Raw genomic sequence first — 24,120 nt, forward strand, 5'->3', positions numbered from 1 at the left:
TTGTGTGATCTTTTAGCTCGAAATACTAGTCTTTTGAAAACCATCCCTTCTCAGGTGAGCAAGCGTTACTTGGCGGGCTATATTTCAGTAGTATCGCACCGACCCAGGAATCTTGTCTCAATTACAGGTGATTTGCATGTGATGTGAAAGCAAAGACCACAAGATGACTCATGATATAGTCTCGAGTAAAGTTTTATTAATAATATTGGATCATTCACTGACCTACTAACAACATGATCACCAGCTACTTTTAACAAGACTTGAAGACCAACTAGTAACTGCTAGTCATATACTACTGAAAAGGCTGTGAAAAACGCTTAAACCTCTCTTCATAATAATCCGTTTGTAATGTCACGCCATTTCTGTTACGACATACAGGTCAATGCTTAACAAGCGTCGTCATATTAGTCCAAGTGAAATCAAAACTCTGACATTTTGGTTTCTTCATATAACAGTGTGGTCTACATTCATTGTTGCGTGACTAGTGATTAACTGTATTGCTTTACAAATTTAAGTCATGTGAGTCTACAAGATCAACATGAGCCCAGCCAGTACACCAACAAGAACATTGTGGAAAATCACCATGACACCAACACAACCTGATGATTCCAAAGAAAATAAAGAGAGTTTTTGCAAAAAATATCTATAACGATTAATCATTATTTGCAGGCTTAGTATTCGTGCCGAATAGTCCATAGCCAATTACCCTGTAGAAATTCTGCCATGGAAGTGTCGTTGTATCACACTGGTAGCCCAAGCTTGGTTTCTGTGGTGTCCTGTTATAAGGAAATGTATGGAGATTCATCAAAAATTTCAATAAAATCATTGAAACGTGAAATAAAGCCTCGAAATTTTACCCGATCATTGAGAAATAGCACTTCTTTCGCTCTGCGTGGTTATTTTTTGAATTTAGCCCGTTTTAAGATTTTTTTCCCCACCAGTAAGAAATAAGAGAAGGTTGGAAACTCGGGATCCAAAAGCGAACCATCACGGGTCCTTGAAACCTCGTACGTCTTCGAATTTTCTTCTTTTAGTCTTCGCGTCTTTAAGCCATGAAATTTGCCTGTATTCACATACTACCTCGCTTCTTCAGATCCGTACTTGGAGCTCACTGTACACCAGTTCAACGGATTTCTTTCGGCAACCGACCCGAGGTCACGCCGGAAGACATACTTTTGTATCTTAACAGTAATGATGAAAAGGTAAATTATACACCGTGAAAAGATGAAAAAACTTACTAAACTTACTTCAGTAAGTTTTTTCATCTTTTCACGGTGTATAATTTACCTTTTTATCATTACTGTTTCATTAGAAACACCGACGCAGCTCACACTAGTTTTTAGCTAGTTATATCTTTTGTATCTTAGGCCGTTAAAAAATACACTCACCATAATTTCGAAGAAAGATTATAAAGTTATAAATTATAAGTTAAATACTTTTGTATCTTAGGCCGTTAAAAAATACAGTCACCATAATTTCGAAGAAAGACTATATCCAAATCCAACCCGCATTTACGATTCGAAGACTTCCGGCGTGACCTCGGGTCGATTGCCGAAAGAAATCCGTTGAACTGGTGTACAGTGAGCTCCAAGTACGGGTCAGAAAAAGCGAGGTAGTATGTGAATACAGGCAAATTTCATGGCTTAAAGACCCGAAGACTAATCTCTAATGCGACTTTCTCGGTTCTATAGGGATGTGAGAGAAGGGTCATGACTAAAATTTAGCGCTGGAAAGAAAATTCGAAGACGTACGAGGTTTCAAAGACTCGTGATGGTTCGCTTTTGGGACTCGAGTTTCCAACCTTCTCTTATTTCTTACTGGTGGGGAATAAAATCTTAAAATAGGCTAAATTCAAAAAATAACCACGCAGTTCAAACGAAGTGCTATTTCTCAATCGGAAAGTAGCCAAGCGAGTATGGACCGTTCATGGTGCGAAAGAATTTGATGTTACGATCATTAGCAAACAATAGAATTCCCAGAGCATCAAATCGTTGGGAAACGATCAATGTTTTCTGTATTTCTCGTTTGCTTTAGATCGCGTTAAATGAGTTCAATGCTCTTGCAATTTTGTGTAATATTAGTTTAAGTTCTAATTTGTATCCTGACGTAGTTTTGAGAGAAATGATCAGCGATTTTTAGAATAATGGAAGATCTAGTAAGATTGACTAGAAAACGGCAATGAAAAGTGAGCATCAAATGTTTAACCCGTCTTATGCATTATACGTTTTCACAAAATCGCATAAGTCGATTACCTTCAAAATGTTCCTTTTACAACTAGATACAGAGTAAAACTAAATGAGCAATGACTTTTGTGAATATATTGCTCTGAAATATTAATTTCGGCCGTATCAAATCCATTGTTTAGTTTTGAAGTAGATTATGCACTATATGACAATGACAATGACAATGTTTTATTTGCATCACTTTTACAAATTTTAAATTACATTCAACTATTACCTTGAATATTAGATGCAAGCTCGCTATAATAACCCATAAGGGCTATACAGGACAGCAAGCTTCCAACTTATGTACAATATAACTAGGCAAGTAGATAGCAAAGCAAGAATAAGGAAAAATAAGCATATATATGTATGATATGTATATTAGTACTATTCTATGTATAAAGGAAAAAAGTAAGGAAGAATGGAAGAATAAGCATAATTATATTAAACTTATATTTATAATAATGTACATTTATACTTAAATTGTTTATATATTTGTATGTGACGACGTATATTCATACTGGAAATGGATAGAATGATATCTACATGAGAGAAAAATCAAGGACATAACATGGAAAATTATGTTTCATAATTCTTTAACAAGGATTTTTTCAATGTATTTTTGAATGGCGATATGCTGGGAGCTTGCTTTAAATCCTTTCCAATAGCATTCCAAGTTTTCACACCAGCAAATTTCAGAGCAAATTTACCATAGTTGGTACGTGCTTTTGGGAGAGAGTAACAGCAGTTAGAGGCAAGTCTAGTGTTATACTTATGTCTTCTTTCAATTGGTTCAAAAAACGAATCGAAGCATTTGGGGAGCTTCCCAGTTCTTAAGTTATAAACGAAAATGGCATTGTGTAAGAAGACAAGCTCAGGAAATTTGAGTATATTGTATTTTAGGAAAAGTGTGTTTGTGTGATCCCTATAGCCAGAGAATGATATCAGTCTAAGTGCTTTCTTTTGAAGCAAATGTAACAACTTTGTTGTGGATGGATATGTATTTCCCCATGTTATAATTCCATATGTGAGAAAAGGATATATGAGACTGTAATATAGATTAACAAGTATGTTCTCGGAAGTATAGTGTCTAACTTTAGAAAGTAAGCCTATGTTTCTTCTGATTTTTTTGGCCACAAAAGCTACATGAGCTTTCCAATTTAGGTTGGAGTCTATCAGGACCCCTAAGTAACTAGTGTTATTGACCCGTTTAAGTCTCTTAGCATTTATACAAAGTTCAATGTCATAGGTAATCTTTTTCTGAGGTGAATGAAAAATAATATAATTTGATTTGTCAATATTAAGTAACAGTTTATTGGCAAGTAACCAGTTCTGGATGTTAACTAGCTCATTATTAATTTGTAATTCTAGTCCTTGGATAGTATTATTACAATAGAAAAGATTTGCATCGTCTGCAAACAGATGGAAATCAAAAAGTGAGGAAGAGTTATGAAAGTCATTAATATACAACAAAAATAGAGTTGGGCCAAGGACTGACCCCTGTGGTACCCCACAGAAGATATTCATTACATCTGAATCAACTGCTGAGATTGAGACTAGTTGCTTCCTATTGCTTAGATAAGAGGTGAACCAGCTTTTAGCTATTCCATGAATCCCATAGTGATCTAGTTTGTCAAGTAGGATAGAGTGATTCACAGAGTCAAACGCTTTACTCAAGTCTAAAAATATACCACATGAGTATGTTGAGAACCCTTTTTGTGAACAGGGATAACTCGTGCAAGTTTGAACTGATCTGGTACAGTACCTTTTGAGAATGATACATTAAAGATAATTTCAAGAGGTTGCGAAATTATGTTCTGAAGCAATTTTAGAACTTTAGTAGGTATACTATAGGGGCCTGATGCTTTAGATGGTTTTAGCTTATTGATTTCTTCTTCAATCTCTTTGGCATTTGTTGGACTCAAAACAAACTTTGCAGTTGGTTTTAAAGGCATGTATGCATAGGGTGACATATTAACTATATTTAGAAAATCTCAAATATCTCATAATTAGCTAGATAGATTTTTTCAAAAATCCCCACAAATGGAGGCATCTAGTATATAATTATGTGGTACGAAGCATTTTAGTGTTGAACGCTCTGCAAGGCTAAATTTATTTTCTAAACGAAAACAAATATTTCATCATAATCACGTGTTATGACGTCCGATCTCACTAAAAATTGCATCAAATATTAATTCAATCTTTATGTGACTTATGTGCAAAAAAGATTTGCAATCGGATAAAAGACGTTTATGCACTAGCGTTCCAAAAGTGGAAGGTAGCAGTCAAGCGTGAGGGGGTCCAGCCACCTTAAGGGTAGATGTCCACTAATATCGAGCAAAATCGAGAATTCGCGGTCACAGTCAAAATTTCGATTTTGCTCATTTTTGGTTTGCTGGAAGGTATTACCGAGTAAACAAACGTGGTGTAGTTAGTTTTTCAAAAAACCGCTAAAATTCCGAGAAATCCGAGAAAAACTGTTGCCCTAGCGGCGATCTCAAAAGTATGCAAATTTTCAGTAAAATCAAACCGGTCCAAAAACAACTAACGCATACAGAATAGGAAAAATATATGAAAACTACATGTTTATAAATTGATAGAAGAGATGTTTGAGACTTGATTGGGTATAAAATAATGGTTTTAGCTATTTATTGAAAGCGGTCAGATGATATTTAGAATTGAGTGGTATTCACACATAGATTTGACCCTTGCAACGCCAAATAAAAAAAATCAAGTGCGCAACTTTTTTTCTCAATGAAACTCACTTCATGAACTATTTGGATGTTCTTCTAGAACATATCCAAAAATCAGTTTGGGATTATTGTATTTAGGGTTCATACGGAGGCCGTGAACATTGAGTATTTTCAACATATACCGTGACTGAAATCGACAAGTGTTTGTTGTTTCTGGTCGCTATTGTCTCATTCGTTTCTATTTTTATCCGGAATTAAAGCCCAAAAATGCGTTTCCTTTTAGTTTACAATATTTTAGCAGTTACAACATTCGTTTCGGGTAGATTCTCTAGAGAAAATTAATAACAGTCGTATTAAGCCAGTAAAACTGACACAATTAAAAACCTACTGTACGATTTTACCTGCTCCACCTGATAAGATAGTTTCAGCCTTAAAAACTTTCCTTTTGAGAAATCTCAAAATTTCGGGTACGGTTTACATCGCACGAAATCAATGCAGTTTAAAAAGGAACATGGACATGCAAAAGCCATTAAAGATAATATATTTTGAAATTAAATTATAAAGCAGTTTCATGCACGTTAATTGACGGCATTATGCAAAATCCTAAATGATAAGATGTACATGCCCAATTAGAACAACGTCCCTGGACGAAAACTTTGGTTAAAAGTTCGGTTCGACGTGCTGCTCAGCTGAGCGGCCGGAGTTAAACACTAGTCAACTGAAGCCCCTTCAATGGACCCCGGGACAGGGCGGGGAATTAATGTGACGAGACCGGGAGTTTAACGCGCATGCATTTAACAGCGTGAATGCACGGAGATACGAGAGATTTAATGCGTAGTTCAACAATTTTAACAGCAAATATTTTCCTGTGTACCCTGGGCAGGGCGGGGAATTTAACACTGCATAAATGTTAAATTCCCCGCCCTTTCTCGGAGGTCGAGGGGTGGGGGTTTCAATTGACTAGTGCATGAAAACAAATAAAAGAAAAAGAAAGAAAATAAAGAAACATAGAAACGAACGAATGAGGGAGGGAGGGAGGGAGGAATAGGAAGGAAGGAAGGAAAAGCAAGGGAAAAAAGGAAGGAAGAAAGGAAGGACAGAGGAAAGCATAAGGTCATCCTCCCCCCCCCCCCCTCCCAAAAAAAAAAGGTCAAACCACAAACGAATGATTTTTTTCCTGACAATTAGAAATTACTGCTGAAATTTAAAAGATTTCTCCTCATGAAAACACAAGTAAAAGACTTCATGACACTTTGAGGTGTACCCTTCGAGCAGAGTTTCCCTTTTACCTGGGTGGGGGGGTACTTCGCCAGAATTTGGGTAGGGGTGTTCCGATGGGATTCTGAAAGGGGTACCCTGTTTATGACAAAAAACCCTCAAATTTCTAGACCCTGTTTATGATAAAAGATATATTTTATTGCACTGAGTTCCTGTTTCAATTATCATGTCATCTCGCGTATCTTTTTTTTTTACGACAATAATAACCAGTTTCGGTCAATGCGAAAGTAGAAACCCTGAATATGACAGGAAGCTAAGGAAAAATTTGCAATTTTAGTGAAATTGCATACCCTGTTTATGACAAGAAGCTCGAAAAACCATACCCTGTTCAGCGGATCATCCCCGTATAGTCTATATATGGGAGTACCCCTCCCCAGGCGAAAGTGGTTAAAGGAGACTGCTCGTCTCAGTATCCATTCCGATTCCACAATCACGGTAATTCCCCATTGCCTATTTTAATAAATATCCACTTCGCGGCGAAGGATCGCCCCTCTTTTAAAACTAAATGAAAATATACAAAAGTTTACAAAAAGACGCCGAATGGCCGAATAGGAAAATAAAATACCGGGATTGTCCCGAAATCCGAATCTACCTAAACGAATGTTGTAACTGTAAAAATAATGTAAATTACTAACAAAAGGTATTTTTTTGAGGGAAATGCATTTTTGGGCTTTAATTCCGGATGAAAATAGAAACGAATGAGAAAATAGCGACCAGAAACAACAAACACTCAGTTCATGACGTGAGTTTCATTGAGAAAAAAAGTTGCGCACTTGATTAATTTTTTTTTGGCGTAGCAAGGGTCAAATCTATGTGTGAATACCACTCAATTCTAAATATCATCTGACCGCTTTCAATAAATAGCTAAAACTATTATTTTATACCCAATCAAGTCTCAAACATCTCTTCTATCAATTTATAAACATATAGTTTTCATATATTTTTCCTATTCTGTATGCGTTAGTTGTTTTTGGACCGGTTTGATTCAACTGAAAATTTGCATACTTTTGAGATCGCCGCTAGGCCAACAGTTTTTCTCGGATTTCTCAGACTTTTAACGGTTTTTTGAAAAACTAACTACACCACGTTTGTTTACTCGGTAATACCTTCCAGCAAACCAAAAATGAGCAACATCGAAATTTTGACCGTGACCGGCCGATGCTCGATATTAGTGGACCTTCGCTCTTAAGCTCTACGCGTGGTTTTACGGCTCATTACACAAACCTGTAACTAGGCAAGAACTGTCTTGACCTGTAACTTTAATTGATCTGGATATGCTGAATAGAATGTATCAAATGTATCAAAGATCGACTGTGCAGACTGCCAGGGCCGCCACGTCCCAAGTATGACAAAATAACGTCATTAGTTAATGATACCTCTAAATCAGTACTTTCATGTTAAAATTCTAGCACTAAGAAAATGAAAAGCTAAAGCCGGCAAATTAAGTCACCAAGACTGCATGACAAAGAAATGGGAATGAACATTATCTTATGAGATAGTAGTAACACCTGTCGAAAACTAGAATAGCTCTGTTAAAGGTTGGCATAGGTCCAACATAGCGTGAACGTACCGCAGCATGAACCTAGGTACCGTAGCATGAATCTGGGTACCGTAGCAAGAACCAGTGAACCCTAGCATGAACCTAGGTACCGTAGTATGAACCTGGGTACCGTAGCATGAATCAGTGTACCTTAGCATGAACCAGTGTACCGCAGCATGCATGATGCAGTGTACCGTAGCATGAACCAGTGTACCGTAGCATGAAACTGTGTACGGCAGCATAAACCTGGGTACCGTAGCATGAACGAGTGTACCGTAGCATGAACAAGTGTACCGGAGCAAGAACCAGTTTACCGTAGCATAAACCTACGTACCGTAACATGAACCAGTGTACCGTAGCATGAACCAGTGTACCGTAGCAAGAACCAGTGTACCGTAGCATGAACCTAGATACCGTAGCATGAATCTGGGTACCGTAGCATGAACCAGTGTACCGTAGCATGAACCAGTGTACCGTAGCATGAACCAGTGTACCGTAGCATGAACCATTGTACGACAGCATAAACTACTAAAAAACTAGGATGACGTATAAAACACTTCATATGAGTAAATATTAGCTTTCATTTATTTTATTTATTTTTATTTTTGTTCGTTAAGGGAACTTATTGTTCTGTCACGGTTCATTGTTCTGTCACGGTTCATTGTTTTGAAACGGTTCATTGTTCTCCAGGTTTCCCCTCGTGGTTGAAGCTCTTTGTAATACCAAAAGCAAAACATCTATAAGCAAGCTAAACTGACGAATCTAGTCACAGTCATGGAATCCCTGTGGATCACCACGAGTTTTGTCGTCCTTTTATTGTTGTACTTCAATTCTTCTGCTCAAGGTAAGTGTTAATCAAATGGATAACCAAAAGCAATAACACAGGCGACTCTTCAACAACCTGGATATCTCTATAATCAGGATGCTTTGCGGCCAACCTGATTATTGGAATCAGAAATCAGGAATTGTACCAGAGTTATTTTAGATTCCTGTTTCAGAAATCAGAAAACTGACTTTTCGGCACTGCCTAGATATATTGCATGGGCGAAGATTTTGGTCGATGAAAAAGCCGAAAGAAAAACCGTAGCTTATCGTGATGTTTAGAAGTTAGAAATGATTCCTGGTTAAATGTGACATTCATTCATTGCCATGTTTAATTCGTTTGGTCAATGATTCCTTCATTTAACTCGAGTTGGATATTTACATAGTTTTTCCATCTATTAAAATGTTTATGTACTATAGATTTACGACAAGAAATGTTCTTTAAGTCAGTCCATGAAGCAAAGCCAAATTAGAGCTGAATTTTGTGACAAAGGCACCCGGCCTTGGGCTGGTCCCACTGGCCCGTTTATTTCGATTTCATTTGACCAGTTTTTTCAAAATTTTAAAGGTCAATGTATGGCTTTTTTCGTCAATATAAAGATTTCTAAGATGTCGAGTTCAAATAGTTATAAAATTCCTTGTATTATTTATCTAAATTAAGAATCTTGACACCTGCAATCTGCTTACTTGTTTTGTTACCCGGAAACATCTCCCCATATATCTTTCTTGGCTATATTCGGTATTACTTTGCGAATTCACTTACTCTTCTCTGTACCAACTTCAATTTTGCCAACGAGTAACGCCGTATGAAAATCTGTATGAAAATCTCTTACATGCTTGTTTTTAAACATCATGGTTTTAGTATGTACGACACCAGTAGCGTAGCGAGGGGGGGCACTGGGGGGCACGTGCCCCCCCCCCAAATTTTTGAAAAAAAAAAATTTTGAAAAAAGAATAACAACAAAAAAAACATATTAAACCGAAACAAAAGAGGAAAATAAATTATTACAACCTACAAAAGTGCGAATTTATACGAAGTTATCCGGAAGGGCTACCTGTGCACTGCGAACCCGGTCAGAGCCTGGAATCTGCACGTGGGAATTTGAAATTTTCTCTTATTTTGGATCAGTGCCCCCCCCAGCTCCTAGGTCCTCGCTACGCCCCTGTACGACACAACCAAACTCAACAACATTTGCAATCAGTCGCTCTAAAAATCATTGACCTTGGGTCAAGTAATCATTAGGCGGCGTAATTTATGCATATATAAACTAACCGTTGAAACCGCTTTTTTATCGACTCCAAACTTATTCGAATAAAACAAGATTATAAAGCTATTTAAAGAACGTTTCTATCGTAATTTTTAGCGTGCATTTAACAGTTATCAAACTTCTAAACGTAAAGTTGAACCTCGGTCACGCAATCACCAAAGGTCGCGTTTTTTGCTCATCAGTACCGACAATCCCAAAACCTTTCCAATGGAGCTTAAATTTACCAAACCAAATTCAACTTTCAAACAACGGCACAAACATTAATTTCCTAGTTTTCAGGGTAAATTTCATGGCAATCTTTACGAAAGTCCTTAATCCTGCGTTGATTCGGGAAGCGTGATTTTCGCATGTATTTCAACCAAATTCAACAGGTTTCTATGCAGTCAGAATTAATTTCCCCAAATCAATCTTTAAAGTTTTGAAAAGATGCATTCTTCCTCAACTTGCAGCATAAATATTATTTCAATTAGAGAACTTGCCCATAGTTAAATCTTTTTTTCTTTTGAGGTAACCAATTAGCATATGTAAACGAAGGCCTCCTATTTTTCCTCGCCAAAAATTCGTCTCTTTCCCAATAAGCTGGAAATCCAGTCCAATAAACGAAAAAGGGTGATACATTAAGAAGAAAGATCAAAAATTGTCGTAGATGGTTTATTTTTTACGCGCGCTCTGTTCAAAGTTTGTCCATTTTCGCTCCTCTTGAGCGTCTCTTGCTTGGGTTTCGGTCGAACCTCTTCTGTGGCCGTTTTCTCGAAAATAAAATAATATTTTCGAAAACCAACTACCCAGGGATTCATATTTAATAATGACCTATCTAACTTCAAAAGAAGAGCGACTTTGATTTTTTGACCCTTGCCACCATTTGTTCGATTCTTGTGGACATTGCCTCTTAATTGCTCATAAAAGTTTATCATGATTTCAAACGTGTCCGTACGTATATATCGTAAAAAATAGAATTCTGGCTTTGCATGATGAGTAACAATGAGATCAGATTACATTTCATATTTCGGTAGCCCACAAACCAAAAGCGTGATTATTATTACAACAGCTTTATACCAACACCATCATTCTTATCTTGCTTAACTATAGGTGCTCCTAAGATAGTCGCACCGTATCCAGATAATCTGTACGCTATTGAAAATGAAAAGGCAAAAGTTACCTGCGTAGTCGAAGACACAGTTTCCGATCCAGATGAGATAATATTTGTGAGGAAGAGTCGTTTTGGTGACGTTGAACCCATAAGAGATGAAGGACCTGATGGACGCATCTATTATCAAAATGAAACCATGGGTTAGTGATATTAATTAATGCTGTCGTGTCAACAAATGTAATATCACACTGTTACATCACGCAAGAGTAACACCGTGCACCACACCGCACTGTGGTTACATCACGCAAGAGTAACACCACCCCGCACTGTGGTTACATCACGCAAGAGTAACACCACACCGCACTGTGGTTACATCACGCAAGAGTAACTGACACCACATCGCACCGTGGTTATGTCGCGCATCGCTAACACCACACTGTGGTATATCACGCATGTTAAAGTAACACCTTGCTTTATATGGCTACATCACACGACATTCACACTGTGGTTACATCACGCAAAACTAATAAAGGTGCGCAACACTGTTGCATCGGAAAATGCAGAGCAGATTTTGCTGGTATTGCCACTCCGCGTGCAACATATTATCATTGGTGCGCTAAGTAGATATTCCTTAGGCAATAATATTTTGTTGTACACAACAGTGTGGCGCGAATAGTTGCGCGATTTTGTTGCCCTATTGCTGCATCTTAAGACCACACTGCGATTTAATGAACCAACACCAAAAGTTTATTCAAACAACAGTTGATAGACATAAAAGTACTGAGCAGAGAGTGGATTGTTTGTTTCTGTTATTTCTAGATGGCGGAAGCAAGCTACGTGTGACTCTGCATTTCAATAAAGTCATAGTGAATGATGATTCCATAAATGGTGGTTATGAATGCCAAGGACACACAGGAGGTGGTCAACATGAATATGGATTCACTGTCACTGTTATTCAATGTAAGTACTTCTCAATTCTCATCGAATCACAACCTGGCAAGAACCAAATCATGACGGATCGTTACATTTCTAACCACAGTAAGCGAGTTTCCTAAAGTTCACGCCTCTGGTGATGTAACAGCAAAGTTTGGGGAGCGAATTCAACTCATTTGTAATGTCACGGTTACTAACCAAGGAGCGTTAATGACAACCGTCGGCAAGTTTACCTGGGCAAAAGACGGAAGGGTTGTAAGCGCAAGTTATTGTCCCCATTTCTCATCAATTAAACCTTTGGTTTTGAACGTAAGCCTAGCTGATGTGGGTGGTACATATTCTTGTTACTTGGAGTACCTGCTGAGAGGAATTAGAAAGAGAAACATCACGAAAACTGTTATCGTAAGAGGTCAGTTCAATTACTCATATGGGTACTGATACATTGCTGTAGAAAACATCGGTAAAAAAACTTACAGCAACATGATCGCTACTGGAATTATTTCTTTAGTTCAGCCTAGATTTTTCCCTGAAAAGAAAGAAGAAAAGAATATGAAGCGGCTTGTGTGCACTGCTCAGGGAAATCCACTGGTGACCGAATGGAAAAGAAAAAGCCTGCTCAACGATGACATCTCGGTCATTCATACTAAAGGTATGGATAGATGAATGGATGAATAGATGTGATAGAAGAGGTGGGGAGTGGATTGGAGTATGCCGGAGAGATGGGACGGACGGACGGACCTTTAGTTCGATAGATACTATTACGGTTGTGGATGTAAAAATCAAACATTGTGTTTTTCATTCCAAAGAGTATAACGCATTGTTTTCTCTCGTTATTATCAGATAACTCATCCAAAGTAAAGTACGTTTTTTCTAACATGGATGGCTTCAAGAATCACACCTTGACCATCTATAACTTACAACCTAAAGACGCCGGCCAGTATTATTGCTGCATCAAGAACATCACAAGTCCCAGACCCCCCGAAGATATCAGTAACTGTCAGATCTTTGACGTTCAACCTCCAGGTCAGTATCAGTCTGTCATCGATAATCACGTGACATGGTTAAAGTTGCCATTTGCTCTTATCACTATTCCCCTTTTACAAATTTACTTGTTTTTCATCTCAGGTTCTGAAGTTGGCAAAGTAAGTCTCACGTTTTCCATCATTCTCCTCGACCTGCTGCTGAATTGGTTGCTGTAATGATCACGTGACTACTCCACCAGGTCACGTGAGGCCTGAGGATGGAAGTGTATCCATCATTTGACCACAATAATCTTTTGTCAATAAGATAAAGTCCACTCTTAGTCTTAGTGCTGAATTGTATTGAATGTCTTCATAATACTATATATAAGATAGTTAGCATTACACTGTATGTAAAAACTGCCTGGTCGAAACAACCAATATAAACTGGTTAAATTTATACAACTGAGACAACCAGTTTTAAAATGGTTGAAATATTGGTTATCATAAACGATTTACTTTGGGTTACAACCAGCACGATATTATTGGTTATTATAACTAAATACTGTATACCGTAAATCCTCTATTTAGCCCCCCGGGGGCTTATTTATTTCAGGCACGTTTGAGGGAAGGCTTATTGGAGAGGGGGGGCTTAATTGAGAGGGGGGGCTTATTGATTTAGTCGAAACGCAGTAAATTGTACGCTGTCAGGATGTAGTATGATTGTAACTCTGGATTAAACGGAAGCATTAATATTGACCGTCTCGCATAATCTGTAGCGATATACATGGCATTTTTATTATTTGATTTACCTGTGTTAGTCTCTCAGGTATAATTTATGATTATTGTGAATAGCAAAACTAAAACACGGTAACATTAACAAAGCAAGCTAAAAAGAAATGTTCTGAACAATCATTAAATGTTCCATTGCTACATTAACACGTGATTCTTTAGTTGTGAAGGGGGAGGGGGGGAGGGGAGGGGGCTAAAAAGACAGGGGGGGCTTAACAATATTTTTAAGGTCAAGGCAATGCAACTGAGACAACTAGTTTTTTAGGTTAGTTCCTTAGGTTACTTTGACAGCCTGTCAATTCAACCAATTGAATTATGGTTTAAATTTAATTGCTAAGATCAAGCAACGATTTTAAAATTGGTAGAAAACAATAACGAGAGCGAACTTACAATTTCAACACTTTGTAAAAAAATTCCAAAAAAAAAATAAAATTCATAAAAAATTCTTCATTATCTCTTTCAACTTTGACAGCGCTACTTCCGCTAGCTGAATACAGTATATAAACATATTTACCATGTGATGCCTTTATTGTTATTCTTTTTTTTTTTTTTTTTTTTTTTTGCTTGGATAGTTATTAAAGATGCGAATTATTTTTCTCCAAGAAAATTTTTCTCGGAAAAAAATTGCGAGCTCCAGGCGGGATTCCAACACTTCACCTTCTGTTTGATAGTCAGACGTTCTAACCAACTGAGCTACTGGACTATCTTTCATAATCATCAAATTCCACTTCCAGAGGTTTTCGAACAGCCGTCCGTCCTAAGTGATCAGGCTTAAATAGCAGTAACGCACCGACCCAGGAATCTTGTCTCAACAGGTGATTTGCATGTGATGTGAAAGCAAAGACCACAAGATGACTCATGATATAGTCTCGAGTATAGTTTTATTAATGATATTGGATCATTCACTGACCTACTAACAACATGATCACTAGCTACTTTTAACAAGACTTGTAGAACAACTAGTAACTGATAGTCACAAACTATTGAAAAGGTTGTGAAAAACGCGTAAACCTCTCTTCATAATAATCTGTTTGTAATGTCACGCCATTTCTGTTACGACATACAGGTCAATACTAAACAGACGTCGTCAAAATAGTCCAAGTGAAATCAAAACTTTGACATTTTGGTTTCTTCATATACTCCTACTTGCAAGAACGTTGTCATACGAAAATAGAACATTAGTGATTTAGTGGGATAGGAATTAAAAACAAAACTACTCAGCACCATTAAGGCATGGCTCTTTTGAGGAAGTGATTGAAAATCAGTTATTTATTCATATCTTTGACAGTTTACTATGAATCTTTCCCAAATTGGGCTCGTAGTAGTAATTCTTCAAGGCAAGCAATTACCGCATATCTGTTACCATGGAAACTAGGTCTCGTGACCACAAGGCCGCCATCTTGGATTTTTAAAAAATATCGTTTGTAATCGTATTGAAACTACTTCAAAAGTCCTGAAAATCCATATTCCTTTTGATATTTGCAATACCTATATGGATCTAATTGGATATCTTGGAAATTATATTAAGTTTAATTTTTAGAATATTTTTAATTTTTTGGAAAAAATAGAAAATATTCTAAAAATTAAACTTAAAATAATTTCCAAGATATCCAATTAGATCCATATAGGCATTGTAAATATGAATAGTAATCTGCATTTTCATGACTTTTAAAGATGTTTCGGTACGTTTACAAACGGCTTGTTTAAAAATCCAAGATGGCGGCCTTGTGGTCACTGGACTTAGTTTCCATGGTAACCAAGGCTCTAAGGTTCCTTTTTTTCACAAAAGACAATAACTTGCCAAGTTTGAGGAAGATTCGTAGAAAACTGGCTATGATATAGCTAATCAGTTTTTCATCTGAGAGCCATGCCTTAATGATGCAGAGTAGACTTCCTTCGTGGCGCGAACTCGGGCTACCATAGTGTATTTGATGAAGTACTAAGCACTTGGAGCCCCAGCCAAGTTTTTTGGTGTGTGGTGTGCATAAATGGGAAACAGCAACTTCTCAAAGGAATACCATTAGTATTATTGGCATTTAAATGTGTAATATTACTGTTGTTTCTTTGCTGATTATCATCTGCAGCTTTGCCAATCACTTCACTCTGTTCAGTGAGGTTTGGTGCATTAAAAGGATTATCAGTAGCATTGCTTTGTATGCATGTCTCAGTAATACACACTCCTCTGAGTTCAAATAAACCTGTTAAATTGTCATATGAACAGTTTGGAAGTAATTTGTTAAAGCATTAAAGTCAACGACATCAAGGAGTACACATAAGTACCTTGAGGATGGGGGAGAACTGATGGATTACGAACATGAGAGTCAAACATCCTAAATCCCCCATCGCCATATTACAGCAAATAGCTACTGTATTACATTGAATAGTTAACAGGAATGACTGGTAATTTTCTCCAATTAAAATTTGCAAAGCATTGCCTAAGGGCATGCATTAGAGTAAAGGAAAGCGACGGTAGTTGAAATAACATGTGTATTAAATGGATACTAAATAGTACAGTAAAATAGACCTGAGCTGAACTGAACTGAACTGCACTGTACTGAAGGTAAATTTGATTAACTTATTAAATGAGAGTAATCGCTAACGAAGCGACGCCGGCGCTGCTTGGCACGGATAGTGCAGCGGTAAATACTCAGAGAGTACGGCTGATTCAAACCAGACTAAGACCGTTGGTGTACGTGGCCCTGAATATATTCATACCGTACGGCTGATTCAAACCAGAAAGACCGTTGGTTGGAAAAGACGTTTACTTTTAAAGATAAGTGAACACTATTTAGTATCCATTTAGAAACAAACATATATTAAATATATTTAGGCACTGCCTAAAAGCGGAGCTCCCGATACGCAAGTCACAGGGAACCCAATTTGAATGAATGTGGAAGATAAGATTAAAATCGGAAAAAGTCTTCAATTTTTTTAAATATTAAGATAATTTCTCCAATAATAAAAAAACATGCACTGAAAACGAATCAAAATGCACTACATCGTAGAATATGAATTTTGTACACAACTCACCACCAACCCCCCCAGGGGCTAGTTTTTTTCTTGGAAGATTCTTCGACAAACTTTTCCATGGCCGACATTTTTTAAGCTTTGAATTCCTGGTTAATTTTACTTTTAAAACGAAAGATAACTACAAATAATAGTAGTATACAAATAGCGGTTCTACATCACTCCAGCTCCGGAGCATCTCCGGAGCAACCCCTCCTCCCATAAGGTCATCCCGAATTAGGGGTAAGTTTGGCCTGCTCCGAATGACGTCAGGAATTAGGGTACTTTTTAATAGTCCAGTCTAAGAGGCATACTTTTTAGAATAGCCCCATAAGGTGACCCCACGCATCTGCTCATGACATCATCAGACGTAAGAACCGACCAGAGACCATTTCGGAATCCCCAGAGCCATTTCCCAGATTCTTCTTCGGAATATCTGGATAGCTCATATCTATTTTAGAATAGCCCACTACTGGAGCCATCTTTCAGATTGCCTGAAGCTTGATCCTTTTGTGTGGTTCTCATAAATCCTGTCGTAAATTTAGCTACGCATATTTCTAAAACTCTGAATTGTTTGTTAAAGTTTCACTTCAACATGTAATATGGCGCCTAAGTTGTTCGAGATGATGTTTGATTTCATTGTCTTTGCATCAGTGCCTTCCAATATGCAAATGGTAAAGTTAATATTGAACACAATTGTTTTTACTCTTTCTCGATTCTGTTTATTCAGAATTTTTGTCACGAAATGACAATTTAATAATGTTCCTAAAAACCAAGAGCGAATTTGGTACTTATTTAGCGTCTGGAGTAATCGAAATGACTAGTGCACTCCCATTAACTATCGGCTTTAATCTACCCATTTCATTCTTCCACCGGGTCAGAGATTCATCCCTGTAGTTATCCCAATTCATGTCTTATTCATCTAATTTCATGCGATGGGATCAGGCACGAGCCATGATTTTTCTTTTTTATGTAAGCCGATTCTAAACGTCTGAATTTTTAACTCTCTTTTCCCCGTAATATAGAACCCGAATTCCTTTTCACATTAATGTATCTGAGTCTTGTAATCATGACTACAGTGTAGATCCATCAAAAAGTTTTCAAAGTCTTTTGGAGAATTTTAATGTTTGCTCTTTGATTTGTATAATTAGTAACACACCGATGGCTCCTGGCGTCTACTTGTGGGTTTTCTTGAAGTAAACATATAATCATTCCATGTCTCTTTCTCTCTTTCTTTATCTGAAACTTGTTTCCCAAAAATGAAACACACACCATGATCTTTACCATCGAAATACTGTTCTTCCTCAAACATTGAGAAATCAAGATCACGACATGCTCAAAGAATTGCTTTTTGTTTTGTTTTTAGACCACTGGTTCTGACCGGTTTTTTGATCGGTCGGCTGCTATAGTAGTACACTCATGTACTTAGAAGTACATGACTTTATGGTTTTTCCTCTCTTTCTGTAGATGCTTATAGTTTATACCTCCAAACTTACTTAGATTCAAGAAACGCAGAGATTTTTTTATAAACTTTTATTAACATCACTAAACAAACTTGATGCACAAATGACTTGTTCATTCAATATCAACACGTGGCTTTGAACAAAAGAAATGGTTTTTGTATGAATTAAGAAAACCAATCATCCGACTTCTTGAACCCTGACAACATGTTGCTGTTGGTTAGATTCCATTTACGTTTGTTTTTTTTTTTTTTTCTTGTAATCCAAGTAATAATATATCTTGTTCTTAAACCGTTTTTCTTACATGGTGCTTTTATGAAGGAAACTGAACTAACAAAAGCAGTTCGACAAACAACATTGTTTAAATAAGGAAAACAGTTCAATCATCCATATTATCAAACCCCTTCGTGATCTAGGATTGAAACTTTTTTTTTCTAACAAAGCTTGTCGATCAAAACCAACTTGGTGTCTTTTCAACGTAATTACTTCATAACAACATTCATCATTATCTATCTATTTAGCTCTCAAACCTGTGACTCAAACTCTTCAAAATTCTTGGAAAACGTGCTACGCATACGTAAACGTTTTTCGCTAGTGTCTATGTCAACAGGGATCTTATTGTTGTCTTGTTTCATTGTTTTGACTTTTCCATCCGGGTGTCACATCGTGGCTGAAGCTTTACCAAAAGCAAAACATCTATAAGCACTAGAATATTCATTAGATTCGTCAGTTCAGCTTGGAAGAAAGACACAGACATGGAATCCCTGTGGATCACCAAGAGTTTTGTCGTCCTTTTATTGTTGTACTTCAATTCTTCTGCTCAAGGTAAGTGTTAATCAAATGGATAACCAAAAGCAATAACACAGGCGACTCTTCAACAGCTTGAATATCCCTATCTATTCTAAATACTCCTAATGATATGCGAAAATGAAATATATCTCAATATAATACTCAAAATAATCGATCATTAGCACTACTGCATATTTATGTGCACGTGAATAACGCCACGGACTGGCTATAAAAGCGCCTCGAGTAAATACACTCATTCTTGCTTAGTTTTGCCAGCGGAACGAGCTGGACTGACGGCCCACCCACCCACCCATGGGTCCACGTGGGTCGTAGTTGACAGCACCCCTAAGCCAAGCTGTTCCTGCTTGGCTTAGACCGCTGGTTAATATTTCATCCCATCTCTTATATATCAACTGAGCATGAATGGGAGTATGTGGAATAGGTTACTATTGAATATAAGCGTGTCAGATCTGTAAAGGATCGAGATCCCTATTCAACACTGACTGAGATCGCTTTAGAAGCCACAGGTTTGGAAGCAATACTGCATGGAATGTCAAAAGATAAATGCCTACAAAATGGAAATATTAAAGCGAATGCATGCTATTAGTCTTTTCAATTTCACATCCAACGACGATTAAGTGAAAGCCTGTACCAGGAAAATCACCAAATACTGTAATCCAAAAACAGGGATTATTTGTTTTTATATGTAGATATGAGTCGCCTCAATGTTGACGTCTTTTCTAGCCTATTTTTTAGCGTAGAGCGCGCGCGTACTATGTGCGTGCAGAAAATCAATGCAAACGATCAAATAAATGATATCATTGGGTGATATTTTTAGAATATATTCTAAATATAGCATCAAAGTGTGCAGATGATGGGGCACGGGGATTCCTTCTCTTTTAGTTCAATTCTCATGGTTTGCATTATCAACATCAATTTGCATAAACTTCAAAACAGTTCATATACCTCGCCAAACGTATCATAACATTGTATTTTATGGGGCCTTTTTCGCTTGGGCATATCTAAATTAATTGAATACCGACATTTTTACCAAATTAACTAAAATCTTGGACTTCGTATTATTAAAATCACTTGTTTTGAACTAAGTTGTTCATTTCGTCGTTGTAGATAATTTGTATTTTGACTATTTTCCTTAGTTTGGGCTGTTTAAGAAGATCAGATATATTAAAATAGATGCTTTTTGGCAAGTTTTAAAGTTATTTCAAGACAATAAAACAAAAGAAATATAGTTTTGAAAAATATAATTTAGAAAAATTAGTTTACATTATCAATTATAAAATAAATTAAATAGTACGCACGCTGTGATTGGTTGATAGCCATGTTTGCATGAGGGTATGTAAACACAGTTGTGACGTCACAACTTTCGTGTTTTCCCGGTACAAGTTCAAAAATTTACAGTTTGTTTCGAGGAAAAAAACGCCCCCAAAAATGTATTTTGAAGACGAAGTTCCAAATTTTGACTTGTGTCAGGGCCACAGGCATAACCCTATGGTCTCATGCAGGTCTTTCTGATCGTAATATCTTGACAATCTCTCGTTGGTCACCGCAACGAGAATTCCCTCAGGAGCGACAACACGGCCCCACGTCCTTCGTCAGGACAGCTTCGGTTGTTCAGCGACGTGCTTTCTCATGATTTAAATGCACCGCGCCCGATAAGGAATACAACTATTTCAAGGAAACAGTCAGCAGCTTCAAACTTTTTCCAGCGATAGCTCTTCAGCTCCACAAAATATCTTCTCGAAGAAAGACGAAACATTCAACTTCGCTGCCATGTTTTCTGGCTGTCAAATTGAGCAAAACCACGTTTCTTTCAACCGAGAATTCCAGTCACAGTGACACTCTGTTATCTACTTTTGATCACTTTCGTAAAGATAATCAATTCTGAAATCTTTTATTAAGATTTCTATTCAATCTTTGAACATTTCTTTGTATTTGTTTTAAAGTTTTAGAATGATAAATGTTTAAAAATATATAGCTAGCGATTCTTTCTCGCTTCACATTTGCCTCCTTGGCGTTTATTACACGAAATTTGATTGGCTAACGATTGAAGTTTGTGATGTATGGAGAATTTGTATTTTAAAATGAAAAGCAAATGCAAATAAAGATTTATTTTCTAGCAAGTGGTAATGTTTTCCCTTTTTAATGTTTTTTAACTTTTTCTCTGTGTTTACATAGCCTGTACGTCTCGGGTTTGCATAACTTTCTCGAATTCTCCCAACCTCCCCTCGTGTTGCTATCAGGCTATGTAAACACGGAAAAAGTTTTCTATTGCTTAAGTAATTTGCATAAACTTCAAAACAGTTCATGACCGCGTCAAACGCCATCATAACGTATTTTTTTGGAGACGATTTTACTTCAAAGTAGTTTAAAATGGAAAATAGGATCATACTTAGTGTGTTAACACCGGATATAGTAAAATTCAAGCAGGTAATAATGGTTAGTTATAGTTTATTTCAGTACTTAATTTGCATATTTCATGAGACATTTTGGTAAAAACACGAAAAAGTCCGAGGTTGCTGTGAAGAAGATACATAAAAAGCGCAAACTTTTTTTATGAATCCACTTTTATCAACCTTTGATCAGTAGATTGAAGTAAAAAACTTAAGTAACCCGTTCTGGACTTGGGAGAAAAAAGCTTTTTAGTGAGGGGGGGTTTGTCTTGATTTCAAAAAGCCGTCAAATGGGTATGAATACTTATTTTTCTCCTTTTTTCCCTTTTGCTCAACATTCAAAATTTTGCTTATTTTTGACACTAGAATGAATGTGAAAGTCAGGAAAAATAATAGTTTGTTCAAGCGTTTAATATTTTGCGACCAGTGACGACTTAAAAATGGGCAATTTTCAATTGATAATAAATGCAAATTTAGCGATAACGTTGGTCCAGGATTTATGCGCTGTAAAAAAATCATTTTGATGAATTTCGAGAAAATAAAGTCATATTCATTACTTACTAGTAATTACCTTTCTATGGTAAAAGTTTGAGGGAAAACTATTTCCTGACCCGAAATGCAGTGGGCCACTTTTACAGAGACTGCCTCTTAAGGTGGAACCAAACTAATTCAGAGCGAATTTTGGACAATTTTGTTCTCGCTTCCTTCGCAAAGCTATTGCTTCAATTTAATTGTATTTTTCATATAATGTGCTTGGATTCTGAAATTTTCAGAATCTTATCATCTAGTACTATTGCAGCCTGTGTATAAATTTGGACGGAAAGTCTTGGGCAGAAAAAAAGTTATGACGCTGCTTGAAAATTTGATCCAAAATTTGAAGCATATGAAACATCACGCTTTAGAAACATTACCATTGAATGGATTGCCTTGAAATTTTCACATAACTATTTCCAAGTACTGCGGATGAGCCTTACGAAAAATCAGCATCAAATCTTAAAAAAATCATCGAATGAATGTTTTTTTTACTAATTGTCGTTGTAAACTTCAAAAATGAGAGTTTTGCTAAAAATCACATTTTCGCCGTTTCCTTCAAAACGGCTCCAATTTTTTTCTTTAAACTTTTTCTACATCAATAGACCAGAGCTTTATCTAAGTGGTAGTGAAATTTTTACAGCTCATCCAATCCACATTTTGGAAAAAACATTTTTTAAAGTGAGGTGAACCTAAAGAGCTCACCCCGCTAGAAATAATTCATTCAATATCGGTCGACAACAATGCTCTCGGACATTCAACAATGTTAACTTCGGGACAGGTTCGGCAGAATATTTGCATAATCACAATGACATGAAGATGTTGTTATGCAAATAGAGAGCGTTGTTGTCGACCGACGAGGTGTTTTTCGTTTCTATCAGGGCACTCTGTGTAGATATGAGTCGGCTCAATGTTGACGTCTTTTCTAGCCTTTTTTTTTTGGTGTTTTTATAACTATATCTGTCTGTCTGTCTGTCTGGAGCAAGTATAGGTAATGAAGGGCTGTTTATGTATGTTCGTTTGCTCAGAATGTTTTTTGAACAGAATTTATCGGGATTTCTAAATGTCGAGAACGGATTTCAGATATTTAATTGCTCATAAATTTATCATTTATCATGATTTAAAACGTGTCCGTACGTATATATCGTAAAGAATAGAATTCTGGCTTTGCATGATGAGTAACAATCAGATCAAATTACATTTCATATTTCGGTAGCCCACAAACCAATAGCATCATTATTATTACAACAGCTTTATACCAACACCATCATTCTTATCTTGCTTAACTATAGGTGCTCCTAAGATAGTCGCACCGTATCCAGATAATCTGTACGCTATTGAAAATGAAAAGGCAAAAGTTACCTGCGTAGTCGAAGACACATTTTCCGATCCAGATGAGATAATATTTGTGAGGAAGAGTCGTTTTGGTGACGTTGAACTCATAAGAGATGAAGGACCTGATGGACGCATCTATTATCAAAATGAAACCTTGGGTTAGTGATATTAATGAAAGCTGTCGTGTCAACAAATGTAATATCACACTGTTACATCACGCAAGAGTAACACCGTGCACCACACCACACTATGGTAACATCACGCGAGAGTAACACCACACCGCACTGTGGTTACATCACGCAAGAGTAACTGACACCACATCGCACTGTGGTTAAGTCGTGTATCGCTAACACCACACTGTGGTATATCACGCATGTAAAAGTAACACCATGCTTTATATGTCTACATCACACGACATTCACACTGTGGTTACACCACGCAAAACTAATAAAAGTGCGCAACACTGTTGCATCGGAAAATGCAGAGCAAATTTTGCTGGTATTGCCACTCCGCGTGCAACATATTATCATTGGTGCGTTAAGTAGATATTCTTTACTCAATAATATTTTGTTGTACACAACAGTGTAGCGTGAATAGTTGCGCGATTTTGTTGCCCCAGTGCCGCACCTTAAGAAAACACTGCGATTTGATGAACCTATACCAAGAGTTTATTCAAACAACAGTTGATAGACATAAAAGTACTGAGCAGAGAGAGTATGCTTTGTTTCTGATATTTCTAGATGGCGGAAGAAAGCTACGTGTGACTCTGCATTTCAAGGTAGTCATAATATATGATGATTCAAGAAATGGCGGTTATGAATGCCAAGGACGCAGAGGAGGTAGTCAACATGAATATGGATTCACTGTCACTGTTATTGAGAGTAAGTACTTCTCAATTCTCATCGAATCACAACCTGGCAAGAACCAATCATGACGGATCGTTACCATTTTTACCCCAGGAAACGAGTTTCCTATAGATTCAGGCCTCTGA

General features: G+C 37.0%; 2 protein-coding genes and 1 long non-coding RNA gene across 3 annotated transcripts; 2 read left to right on the top strand and 1 right to left on the bottom strand.

Annotated features, from left to right (window-relative positions):
* Window positions 1–176: 176 nt before the first annotated feature.
* On the bottom strand, window positions 177–11,090 carry LOC148906667 (uncharacterized). Its single transcript, XR_016121455.1, has 2 exons — window positions 10,983–11,090; window positions 177–776 (listed from the first exon to the last, which is right to left on the bottom strand). It is a non-coding gene; the product is annotated as an uncharacterized LOC148906667 (long non-coding RNA).
* LOC148906668 (uncharacterized) lies at window positions 8,412–13,744 on the top strand. Its single transcript, XM_089038527.1, has 7 exons — window positions 8,412–8,577; window positions 10,913–11,113; window positions 11,733–11,873; window positions 11,953–12,255; window positions 12,355–12,495; window positions 12,687–12,869; window positions 12,972–13,744. Exons 1-7 carry the CDS (start codon window positions 8,508–8,510, stop codon window positions 13,043–13,045), a joined length of 1,113 nt encoding a protein of 370 aa, XP_088894653.1. The 5' UTR covers window positions 8,412–8,507; the 3' UTR covers window positions 13,046–13,744.
* A 4,606-nt stretch (window positions 13,745–18,350) lies between these two features.
* On the top strand, window positions 18,351–24,120 carry LOC148906669 (uncharacterized). The gene is made up of 4 exons (XM_089038094.1): window positions 18,351–18,888; window positions 23,087–23,287; window positions 23,870–24,010; window positions 24,089–24,120. The coding sequence occupies exons 1-4, from the start codon at window positions 18,819–18,821 to the stop codon at window positions 24,118–24,120; spliced, it is 444 nt and encodes a 147-aa protein (XP_088894220.1). The 5' UTR covers window positions 18,351–18,818.

The sequence above is a fragment of the Actinia tenebrosa genome, unplaced genomic scaffold (assembly GCF_029948245.1).
Source record: "Actinia tenebrosa isolate PJP-AT-01 unplaced genomic scaffold, QUT_ActTen_1.0 PGA_scaffold5__44_contigs__length_20552954, whole genome shotgun sequence".
Lineage (NCBI taxonomy): Eukaryota > Metazoa > Cnidaria > Anthozoa > Actiniaria > Actiniidae > Actinia > Actinia tenebrosa.